Raw genomic sequence first — 13004 nt, forward strand, 5'->3', positions numbered from 1 at the left:
TGTTCATCTCGATCCGTTCTACTTTCTCACGAGCTCGTGGACAAATGTTATAACTCACCCTGTATACAGCGTCAAAATGGAGAACCGGCTCCATTGATTCGTAGACACAAATAGCGGGAGGATTCGGTGCGCGTGGTGTGAGTGCGATAATATATGCATGGAATACTTGTGCGACGTACCGGTGGCGCTGTAGTGTCGATAGCTCCCTCGGTATTTCATTGGAACTCACGAAAGTCTTTAGATGTATGGATAAACAATGCATGCAACGCATTCCCGTTTCTATCCACGGACGAAACTTTTTCCATTATCCGCGCGAATGCTTTTGTACTTAAAATTTACCAATTCCAGTTTAAATCTACAATCTCGGCGATAAAGATCTACAATCTTTAAATATGTTTGGATCATCCTCGATTATGATGTCACGAAATTTGTGATAAGAAGCATGAAATTTCGTTTATCAAAGTGCAATCCCGGGGCAGGAGTTAATCAGGTTCACGTGTATCCCGTGCTGAATCTAAATCAATTTCTGATATCGATGGAATTAACCTTCCCTTCGGCGCACTCGACTCGTTGAAAATCAGCGAAACTTCACTCCATTTATTTTGCTTTCCATTGATCCTCATAGACTAAAGAAAAGGAGAAAAACTTTCGAGCTTTCACGTCTGGCAGAAGGGAGGAAATTGATTTCACAGTACATCGCTCTCTGACTCTCTTCTCTCTCTCTCTCTCTCTCTCTCTCTCTCTCTCTCTCTCTCTGTGTTTCTGTGAAATGGAACGAATGACATGCATCACGATCCGTGATCTGTATTGGCAGTTTACCTTGGCGCCAACCGATCCCGCCACTTCCAGGAGCCTAGTATTGAACTCGAGGGGTCTGCAATTGCATATCTTGTGCTGGAGTCTGAGGGCTTCCAGGCATCTCGCCGCGCCGTCCATCGCCTCCATCTGGCATAGTCGATCACCGGTCGCGGCCGCCGAGCCCATCGCGCTCTCATACTGTCGGAACGCTTTCTGCAAAATGTCCATCTTTATCTCACCGATGTTATCGCTCTAACAAGCCGACCGGCGTACACGATGCGTTAACTAAAGGCTAATTATATACTGCATCGCGATCGCCAACTAAAAGTCAGATTAAATTCAACAGGCGGCTTCTATTGCACGAAAGCGCAATCATGTGCATTTGGCATTCGCGCAGGCAGCAAATGAAACAAGCATCAGCGTTTGTAGTATTATTTTATTATGTAGAGAAAAGTACAATTATGAGATAAGCTCCTAATATGAGATAGCGGAGTTTACGCTAAATTAATAAGCATCATTCGTTGGTTCCACCACGAATTTATTGGCCTTAGAGTGAAATCTCTGTTTTCATGGACAATTGATTGTTAGATAGCGTAATCGTTGCGAAAAAAGATTTGTGATTGAATTTGGACGTTGAAAACCCACTATCTCATATTAGAATCCTATCCCATAACAGAGCACTTTCCTCTACCTATATAAATATTATAGGTGTGGCTTTATTCGTCGGGACAGGTAGAAGCTTAATATACAGGGTACTTAACGCGTCATAATAACGAAATTATTTAATAAATTACATGACATTTGATAAAATTACTGAAATGATCAGATATACATTCCCCAGCTTTTCGCGCACGAGATCTGTTTGTAATTTTAGCAAAATTTATAATCAAGCGTATTCTATCGAATACGAACAATCTCAGAATTACAGATTGTTCCTACTTTTCTCTGGCTTATAATTGCCGTATATTTTTGTTACCACTGCTGCTATATAATAACATTAATATCGAGATTATTTTATGGTATAAATTTATAATACATTGAATAGAAATGTAAGATTATAAATGAAATATACACCGTCAATTTATACGTACCAATGTGTCTAAATAGAAATACAAGCACGTGAATATAAACGAGTGTAAAATATGAAAGACATGTTGTCTTTTATAATACGCTCCTTTTATAGAAACATTTATGGAATCGTAATTTAATACAATCATACAAATGTAACGCTCTCGATAGTCCCCCTTGTTTCTAAGTGGATGTTTCATCAAAATTTTGCCATTCACTTTTCAACAATGCTCAAAGGGTTTTGTAGCAACAAAACAAAACAAAAGCGGTACGCGTTGCAAGCGTGGCACAGTGTTAAAATCGCTTTTGTGACACGCGTGACATGCAAAGCACGCTTCAGTTATGGCATTTTTTTATCGCCGATGACAGTACCGTAACAATGTTGGAACGAACAATGAGGCTGTGAACGGTTCTGATAGCATCGTCGCACTTGGCGTGAATGCTGATAAAAAATTTATCTGTTTTAATTTGCAATATGCAAATAAATATATCGGCGTTACTTCCTATTGCGCGATCGTACGTTTCAGCTTTTACACACACGGATGTTTGAAAAGGGAAAGATCTTTAAACGTTACTACCACTGTGCTTTGTACCGAATAAGATGAATCAAGAGATCCGGTACCCAGAGTGCGAAATGATTTGTCGCTCGATGTCGAGAAGATGCCGAATCGACATCGGCACCTTCAAATTGATGATCGCTTCGACATCGATCGACGAATCATTTCTCACTGCACGGAAAGACCGGCAAAAATAACTAAAATTCAAGTGTTACCGTATAAAATAGTAGGGGCATCTACATTGTTTTGTGTTGCAGCACCCACTAAGTTTGCTGCACAAAACGCATATAGTTGTCTCCACTACTTATCTTACCAACGTGCGTATCACAACCACAGATACAGCTGTCCCAAATATTACTATTGGTTGTGCCAACCCTAATTAAACATGTGGTAACCATATCGGTCTCTCCGTGTGGATCGTGTCTCGCGTCAAGTACAAACATAGCGAATACCGTGCGCGCGAGACCGACCGTGTATCTTTACGCGAGTTGAGAGGTCCTTAGATTATCGGATCTCGATAACGGCTAATGCGATGGACTTCTAAGTAGGCTCAATCAATAGCTTGGATGCAATTTACTCAATAGAACTGCTTTTATTTTTCGCCTACGTGCACTACGCAAACTTTACGCACGAGAATCTCGCGTATAACGTCTACTTGTTACTGACGTTAATGGAAAAGAATTGGGCGAGAAAAGCACTCGCGATATCACTGTTAGATTTGTCTGAAAGCTAGAGAAAGGGCATACCGCTAACTTAGTGCAAATTACTCACATTTATATCCGACTTTTTCCTGTAAATGTCTCCCATAATACGGATGCTTCGAGCGTAACTGGCTTGGTCGCCAGAAACCAGCGACAGCCTCGTTGCCTCCTGTGGACAATGCAAAGAAATGTTGATATCACTGATTAATCGTATTATTGTGGTGTCGATTAGTCGATACGATCTTTCCTGCACTGTAAAATTACACTTACAGTGGGTAATGTTGGGACCATCTATTAAAGGTGTATATTTACATACGCCAGTAAATTTACACCTCGTGGGCAAAATTATTACTTTATATAACAAGTAAACTTCTTGCTTTTAATTGTGTAAATTTTACAAGTTTTTTGTAATTTTTCATCATGTATAAACAAGTACACAAATTTATTAATAGTGTAATCCACTACACTTATTTATGTATGTAATTTTACATACTTTTTCTACGTGTGCGAAACATCCCCGATGAATTGCGCGACTACTTGCACAAAACTTCTTCTTCTTCGAAGACACTAATGTCTTTAATAAAATAACGAATGTGTCATTGAGGAAGAAGAATTGCGAGATCCCAAAGTGACGTTCGCGGAAACATTTGCAATATCGTTTTGATTTAAACCACCGGGCGGGACACAGTTTCGCGCTGATTCCTATCTTTGATCTGAACGTCATAAGTTTCTCTTCTCTCTCGCGCTCTCTCCCGCGAAACTTCAAGCTGAAACTTTACCGAGCAGTAATCATGAGCGTCGCCCAGCTCGCCCTTTTTCCTGAGCGCCGCGGCCATTTGTAGTAACGCCGCCCTGTGATGACGCGAATTCAGATCTCCCAGCTGTAAACTCCTGGAAAGATCGTAAGCTCTTGCCGCGTATCTCGCGCTCTTATCCGCGTCGTGTAATCTGCAGAAGAGTTCCGACAGACCGACGTACACCTGGAAAAGAAATCCCACGTAATTAGAGTGGGTAGTCGCCATCATGGGCGGACGAACTAATAAAGAGATCATCGAAGGAAAATTACTACGCGTGTCCTACTTCGAATAGATTTTATGAAAGTAAGAGGAGAACGTAATAGCAAAAGTATTTTTTCATTGCGATCTAATCTTCTTTCTCTCGCTGCGTCTCGGCGTTACAAAAGTTTCCGGAGCGAAGAATAAAATATTTCCTCATAAACTTGTTACTTTACGAAACAAAGTTTGACGCTATTTTTTGGGAATATAAATCATATGGAGGAAAAAGTCCCCTGTTATGAGATAGGCATTAATAGGCATCACCTGTTGGTGAATTTATTGCCCTTTGGAATGAAATCTGTTTAGTGGAAAATTGATTGTTAGATCGTTGCGAAGAAAGATTGGAATTTGGACGTTGAAAATGTACCATCTCATATTAGAACCCTATGTCATAATAGATGACTTTCCTCTGTAAACATAAAAGAAAATATACAAAACTGATATGCACGAGATAGCGCCGAGTGCACGACGCAAGTGTGTTAAAGATGCAGCTAATCGACTGTTCGAGAAATGAAGTAAAGATTAGGCGATGAAGGAGAAACGAGTTGGGCTCATCTCGCGAGTCACTGCAGCTGCCGCTTTTCTAATCGTCGCTGCGCCGTCCATTCATTAACAAACGTCGCAACAATAACTTGGGCGCTTACATACTCGTGCGAAAGAGGGAACTAGCAGACAAAGGGATCTAATTACCTGCAGTTCTAAGGAGGGATCTTGAATGGAGTGAGCGATTTTGTGGGCTCTTTGAAACGCTTCCAAGGCTTTACAGAATCCTGCTAGCTCTAAGTGGACTCTGCCTACGGTTAAGTGAACTAATCCAGCAGTCGCGCACTGATCGCACTCGTTATACAAGCTGCGAGAATGCAAGATGATTGATATTAGCGCACACACATGTACACATGGAAATAGTCAATACAATTATCGCCTAGACAATTTGTCTATTAATAACGAAGGATTCGATTATCCCCTTCAAATTTGAAATTGCCACCACTGAGCCCGAGTAATCGCATTAGGCACATTTCGACCCTTTATCAATAATCACAATAGCAGAGAAATACAGATACACCGCGTACGTTACGCGGGGAGAATTTTCTGTCAAAGTTTATCCCGAAGGTCATGCAATCGTGGAACAACGCGGCACTTTAAAGAACCTTATGGGAGTTTTCTGAAATTTTATCACACATTTTACTAATAAACGCTCATAAAGTTCTTCGAAATGCAATGTTGTCCCACGATTACATGATTTTCAGGATAAATTTCGGGACAAAATTCTCTCCGTGTACACGTCTATTTTACATTTCTCGAAAACGTTAACATTACATCATTCGTGCAGACCGTATAATAAATAAAAGAGGCTCAAACCTGTGCCGAGCGTAATCTAACGCTCTATCCAGGGCGCCTAATCTCTCGTGAGCCCTGGCCAAGTTCAAATACGCTTCCGCCCGCATGTTTGGCGAATCCAATTCCTCCGAAATGCACAATTGCTTGTTACCGAATTCAATGCTGTCTCTAAAAAGAAAAATTGCTCGATGGAAGAATCGCAGTATTAATATTGGAAAGGGCGACACTCTCGTAAGGAGGGTAAAACGGTCATAAAACTGGCAACTATCTTCGAAATATATCGAGTGCTCTTAACGTAGTAATTTTTAATGCGGTACAATATACTTTTCGTATTGAAATTAATTTCCGGCTTGATTCGCTTAAACTCCCGCATTTCTCTGGATTTTTAAAATAATATGGATAACACCGCGTACTTGGCTTGCGTACAAATAGCGCGTACAAAGATGGAAAAGAAACCAGTACAATTTGTACCATGATCTACCTGTATTTGCCCCAATCCATGTACGCCTGATACAAGTAACCGAGAAGAGCAAATTTATCCTCGCGGTGTCTGATGCTCTTCAAAGCGCCCCTCCATTTCCTAACCGCGGCTTGTTGTTTATGAGCCCGGTACAATTTCAAGCCCTGCTCCACCTGGGTCACACAAAATAATGGCAGCATTTCAGCACTTTGCACGTTCTATTTGCTTCGCGTGCTGATTTATTTATCGCGCAAGCCTCACAAAGGCCCGTTAAAAGTTTACGACCTCGGAACTTTCCCACCGCAGGGAGGAGAATGAAATTTTATTAATCATTTATCGTCCTTTTAAATCGCTCGTCTATAAAATTTACATCGCGTGATGTAGCACCTTATCTCGATAAGTCCTTGAATTTCCGCCGATCGCACGCATCCTTGTACCTGGACTATTTATTGGATATCCAGCACATTTCCTCATATCAATTATAGTCAGAGCCGCACGCCCAATGAGACCTTGAAATCGATGCTCATGAAATTGACATTGAGTTAATAACGGCCCTCTAAAGCGGAGATGTAACGTTCAAGAGCGTATGGGCAAGTCAAAGAGGAAATTACACGCACTATTAATACAGGCAATATTAATAGACGATAATTTTAATACGATCATTATAAAGCTCGTTGTTTGTGACTTACAATATAATTCTACAAAGTACGACACGTAGTTTCTATACACGAAGAGAATTTTCTTTTGAAAGTCCACCTCGAAAGGCATGCAATCGTGGGACAACATGGCATTTTGTAGAACGTTGTGATACTTTTTCCACTTTTACTAGTAATTGTACTTGGTATACATTTTACTAGTAAAATGTACGGTACAATTTCAACATCTTCCAAGCTCTTCAAAATGCCATGTTGTCCCACGATCGCATCATTTTCGGGATAAAGTTTAAGAAAAAATTCTCTCCCCGTGCACCTATAGAGCATTATGGTGTACAGATTTGCGGCATTACTGGGCATTACGAGGCATTTTTGGGCACTAGTTCGGGCATTAGGCCTAGCTGGGGCATATTAAGCTCAAATAAGATAGATAAAGTAAAACTGCCCACTGGGCACTGGTAGGCATTGGTGAACATGATTTTGGTCAGCGGTTTACCTCTCGACCTATATTAATTAGTTCTACATATTAATATATAGAAATGTCGTTTTGTATAAAGTTCTTTCAGGGAGAAATGTCAAAAATGTTCCGTTTACAGCGCTAAAAAAAGCGTTGACGAATTAAAGACGTCTTAAAGTTGCCTTTTAGACATGCGATACTGTATGGGATATTTCAGAAGTAAGCGTGGTCAGGAAAAAGAACTAATTAAGACAAAGAGGTTTATTATTGACAAAGAAATATCTACGTACCTCCGTGCTTTACTACATAATCGTTACCGCTTTCTTCTAAGCACTTTATACACCGGGGCACAAGTATTTTATGCCCTCTTCATAGAAATCCGCCACCTGGGAGTTCAGCGCCGTTACTTTCAACTTCTTGCTCCCCTCTCGAACCGTTGAAAACCAAGCCATACTTCTCGAGATATAGGAAAATGTGAAAATCACTTGGCGCGGTCTATAAGAAAGATGCTCGAAAATTTCCCCACTTAGCTTGCCGTACAAGTTATAATACAACGCGTTCACGTACATTATTGTGGAAGAGAACAATTCCTGATATCTCACGTTTTCTTTCATTTCAAAAAGTGGGGCTTGATTCTCAACGGTTCCAGAAGAGCGAGGCGTTGAAAGTAGCGACGCTGAACTGACTGTGCTCCCAAGAGGCGGATTTCTATACAGAGGCGTAGAAAAGCTGCGCCGATACAAAAAGCGTTTAGAAAAAAAAAAATAGCGACTTTGTAGAAATCTTTTCATTTCTTTTTTATTTCATTTCATATCTTTTCATTTAATTTGATTTTTCAATAACCGACCAGTTTTTATCTTTGAAGGGCGATTTGTATAATAAATTAAATGGAGCGAGTAAAATATGCTCCCTGGAATTTTTTTCACATTTTTCTGTAATTTTTGAAGAACTTTTCGAAAACGTTTTAAACCGTCATTCGATTTAATTGTTTCACACTGCCGCAATATCATGTAAAATTAAATTAATCTTATAACGTTAAAAGCGAGATTATATTGTACATGCAATTGGGACAGAGAGTAATATAGCACTGCATTCTAAATTGAATTTACTCAAATTGCCACCTAGTGAATAAATTCGTGTTTAGTTAACACTGTTCAATTATACGCCTTGTAAAGCGGGCTTCGGGTAATAGAGCTTCCCTATCCAGGAAGAAGAAGTCACGATACGTATTATGGTCTTTATCACGCAGCAATAGCTCTAGCGTAGATAATACGAGCAAAGGTAGAAGGCCGTATCGATTTGGCCATGAACTTTGTCCCTGGCGGATTAAACCCTACGATAAAATATAAATAGCCCCGTAAGGCTTATAAAAATGTAACCACGTGCGTGTGCACGACCGAGAGAGGTAATTCCTGTTCATTAAAATAATACACATATCGTATATAACGGGGCGAAGGTTTAGCGATACGCAAATCTGTTCGTTTGTCATAATTTTCGCAACCTTGCGATACGTCGAGAAATGTGATCTAACGAACCAGGTAGTAATGGCACTACTTACCACTAATTGCGTGCAAACAACCGTATTAGTGGCACACGGAAAAAAAAACAACTTCTCTCTACCATAGGTAATCGTGGTTTGGTAAAAATACTTTACTGCCATAACTATAAATTACTAAAGCACAGCAAACGGTTTGCTCTCGCACCCAATACAATAGGCGGAGTAGCAAAATATTTAATTATCACAACTAAATATTAGCTGTCCATATTTTACACACACAAAAAAAAATAAATTTAGTTGCCACATGCAGTTTTTAGCTACGGCAGCCACATTTTTCTTTCCGCGTGCAGTATTCAGGAAAACTAAACAGATTGCTCGCGAGGTTGCATGAATAAATCATAATCTTTATAATTATCAATATAATATGAAAAAGAAACTTGTCCTCGGACAATTATTCTTGTGACAATTTTTTTCTTTGCCTCTCTTTCTTTCTCCGCGTTGAAACATTAATAATTCATCAAAGTTGTAGCGAACTCGTAATTGTAGTGATTCAACAATTTACTAAATTGTTGCAATTGGCGTGTATATAACAAAGCATTAAATTGTTGCAGCCATTTTACATAGGAGCTTATAAAAGAGGAAAATCGTGAGTTTCGATGATGACTCTTCAATGAATAACACGGCTCGACAATATAAATTTCACGCTCTTCTACAGCCTTACAATCCGATTGAGTTATCGTGTAGCCTTGATTAAAACGTAAGCGCAAATTACGCTTGTTACTACTTGAAGCAGGCGTCATGAATAAGCTGTCAGACGCGAGACGCGAAATCATAAGTTTCTCTGGGTGAAACGCATCCAGAACGGTAAATACAGTGCGACCGGTACTTCGGTTTTAGTGGTTACGAAAGGATAGCGTGACCGCAGCTACGGGCATGCACATCGTGAACTTGACAGTGACCGATAAAGCATACTCGAGTTCGCGAAATACGCTTCGTTATGTAGCCGTCATGCCCCGTCGTTTGCTTGAGAGGGCCCTCAGATACTGTTACCCGTTTGACATATTACCCCCCCCCCTCTCAATCGCTTTGACGCGTTAAATGGGTTCAATGGTTAATGGTCTAGTAGCAGTTTAAAGAATCAATTATAATTGAATTAATTTGTAAGATCATTAATAATTCGGTAAGTGTTACCGTGGCGTGCAGCCAATTCCGTTTCTAAGCGCGCTTGTCTAAAATTATAATCGCTCCTTCAAGATAAAACACTTGGCACGCATTTCCAAGTAGGAGCTTTATTAATAAATTGACACTCGAATCGAATTGAAACGCGCGTTAAAACTTAAAAATAATGACGACATTATTGTATATCGTGGACGCGATATTGATATCTAACGCATTTCTGGGATATTTCAATTAATTCTTTACATTTATAGCTTGCAATTATAATAAAGTAATAGAAATTCGATGAAAATATCAGTTTAGGAAGAATTTATGTGCTCACTGAATTTCTTATATATTTTCATATATTTATCTTCATTTCCATTTATTAAATGTGTGATTAGTTATGTTACTAATTTAACGTTTCGTTTAAAATATAATAAAGGAAAGTCCCCTAGTATAGATAGACTTGTAATATGAGATAGCGGGGTTTGTGATTGAATTTGGGTGTTGAAAACCTGCTACCTCATATTAGAAACCTGCCTCATAATAGAGAACTTTCTTCTAAATACCTTTTCTAGAATTCACCGAAATTTATTATCGGATGTAATTTCTTAGCAAGACTCTTATTTATTGAAGATCGTCTATCTACTAGATCTAGCCATTCATTTCTACTCGTCCCACGAGAATTAAGGAGCGCGGATACATGGTGAGATACTTACCCTCCTTCGTGCTAATTGTTGATCGAGTCGTTTTCTGCAGCTTATGAGACATTCCCATATACCGGTGCCCGACCTGCCATTTTGGTAATGACCGTTATTACCGTTGCCATTTTGATGCCGGTAATCCTCTTCGGTGAACTCGCAGACGTCGAGTGGATGCCTCGATCCATCAGGGCTACCCAACAGCGCGGTCGCCGAGAGTTGATGACTCGCCGATCTGCTGTAAATTTTCAAAACGTTCAATGATATAATACACCAACGGGACGGATGTCGGCGCAAATATTAACTCTTTAGATAGAATTATCGAGCACTTCATACTTGAGCCACTTAACGTTCGTTATAAATCCGATATTCCGCTGTTTTTCAATATTCGCTATGAGACTCTCAGGAGTATCATTTGTTTTGCAATTGTTTTGTGAAATTATTAAAAAGCATCATTACGAGATAATTGAATTTAATTTGTATCGTTGGAAAATCCGCTTAGGCGGTCATCACTATCGCTGACTGTTTAAAGATAGCAAGGGTCGCCTCGAAAGAGAGCAACCGTGGAATTCCATACTCTCCGGTAAAATCCGATGAAAGGAATTTAAAGAAGACGTAACTGAGCTCTCTCTCCGATATTTTCGCAGCATCGATCGTTTAAGCTCCGTAGGAGTTCCGAAATTGTTTCTCGCTCAATGGGTGATTTGTACTTGCGATATAATAAAGTATTGTTCACCTCGCGGCTATTTGCTTAAATCGACGACGTATAAAATTACACAGTAAATTAGTATGTGCAACAATTATATATCATAAGCACAAATTACAACATTTAAATTTTATCACGATAGGAAGAGACTTGATCTACGTATGCTATTTGATATACATTCAATTATGTTTTTCAGAACCATATACTTGTTCCTCGTAAAAATATTCTCTCTACTTGTTACGCTATCATTAATTATTACGGTTTATTGCAATAAAACAGTTTTTATTTAAGACTGACGATTTTTAAGTCGGCGCGCAGTTCTCGTTTCGAATATTGTCACGATAGGTGGCATTCGGGAATCGACATTAGACTGTTTATTGCGATGAATATTTCCACATGCCTCGGTGGTCGAATTGGTTGTGACGCCTAGTGAGAGGGTGGTCCAAGTTCAAACCCTGTCTGGGGCAATATTTTTCGTAATTTTAAAATATAAAATATTTAGGCACTAACACCCTGTCACGGCTCGTGGTCCTTTATCCCTTCAAATTTGTGTTTATCACATTTAAGCCGTACGAATTTTATTAATTTGCAAACATTTGTTATTGCAACAATTGATGCTATATTTAAGTTAACACCCAGTCAAGAAATAGTACGATTTACATCGTATGCGATAACATGTACATTAAAATTATGCTATTAATATGATTTGAAAATGTGATTGAACCAGCATTTTGAGCGTAAAGCTTCTCGCCACCCCAGTCAATATCTCGCGAGTGCGTGTCAAACGTCCGTGTTGGATGATGGATGTGGGCAACTGACCTCCTATAGGTTACATGCGCAGACTCTTAATTTATTTCTAGGACGAACGGAAGGAGCGCGCGGAGATAAACCGCTTTTGGCTGCCGTCCCAGAGGTTGAGTTTGCAAACTGCGCGTTAGGGAAGTTACAAGGTACACAGGGTATCCCGTATGTAGCTACCACATCGCTCCTCACTTATGAATTTCTGGATCAGTTCTCAGTCGACGGGAATTTTTCCCTCTGAAAACTTTACTTTACTATACGACCCATAAAACGAGCTGTATCGCATTATAACGAATACTAATCGTTTTAATATATCGAAAATGTTGTATCAAAGTACGCGCTACAATTGGAAAATTAAACGGAAGGTAAATTGTAATTGCCTTTTATTATAAATCTCTGCGCAACTGACTTTTTCAAAGGGCCAATCACGTCTAATTGCTTGCAACTCCAGAGAGTCACCATCTTTTTACCTCCTCGCGAAAAGAAAAGAAAAATGGCTCCATATTGATCGAACAGTCCCTAGCTGAAAGGTAGCGAGATATGTCTGGGACACCCTGTGTAGAATCAGAGTTCTTACCTACCCTACCGCAATGCGACCACTGCACATTTGCTCTATATCCTAGAAAACTGGAATTTATTTGTATCGTTTCTCTTTCGATTCTGCGCCGAGGCATAGCGAAACTCTTCACCGGAATACATGCCCGCCTTAAATTACGGTCATCAACTACATTCTCCTCTTTCCTTTCCCTTATGTATTCGAATACCAAATCATATTTTTTACATAGCTTCACGCGTTACACATTTATACATATTTGAACGTTCAGAAAAATGTCAAGGTTATTGTTTCCACCAGGATGTATTCCATATATCCAGTCTACCTATTTTTTCAATGAAAGGAGTTTTACGAGTAAATATCTCCAGACTCTTTTCGTGTTAAGGGGATGCTGGAGTCTCTCTGTTTTACCGACATTTTTTATATAAGGATATCTTTTAATTGGCTTTACAGAATTGTAAATTCTTGTATTGGCATGTGTATTGGCATCTATTCGATCC

At 39.5% G+C, this 13004-nt stretch overlaps 1 protein-coding gene across 4 annotated transcripts in view; it reads right to left on the reverse strand.

The window, feature by feature from the left end:
• Nucleotides 1–13004, reverse strand: part of LOC105558830 (43 kDa receptor-associated protein of the synapse homolog) — a 22858-nt gene that overhangs the window by 1775 nt on the left and 8079 nt on the right. For 2 of the 4 annotated variants that reach the window (XR_001008706.1, XM_012006748.1), the window contains exons 2-8: nt 10463–10682; nt 5999–6150; nt 5539–5685; nt 4870–5029; nt 3904–4104; nt 3195–3293; nt 820–1026 (exon numbers count right to left, since the gene is read on the reverse strand). Coding sequence is in view for 3 of the 4 variants with exons in the window: in XM_012006748.1 (XP_011862138.1) it covers nt 820–1026; nt 3195–3293; nt 3904–4104; nt 4870–5029; nt 5539–5685; nt 5999–6150; nt 10463–10682 (1186 nt within the window). In the remaining variant the exon portion in view is untranslated. Of the gene's footprint in view, nt 1–819; nt 1027–3194; nt 3294–3903; nt 4105–4869; nt 5030–5538; nt 5686–5998; nt 6151–6364; nt 6487–7377; nt 7833–10462; nt 10683–13004 lie in introns of those variants that run through there. The other 2 variants (XM_012006750.1, XM_012006749.1) reach the window with 2 other exon arrangements.

This window comes from Vollenhovia emeryi, unplaced genomic scaffold (assembly GCF_000949405.1).
Source record: "Vollenhovia emeryi isolate VEMERY1.0 unplaced genomic scaffold, V.emery_V1.0 DF939308.1, whole genome shotgun sequence".
In the NCBI taxonomy this organism is placed as follows: Eukaryota; Metazoa; Arthropoda; class Insecta; order Hymenoptera; family Formicidae; genus Vollenhovia; species Vollenhovia emeryi.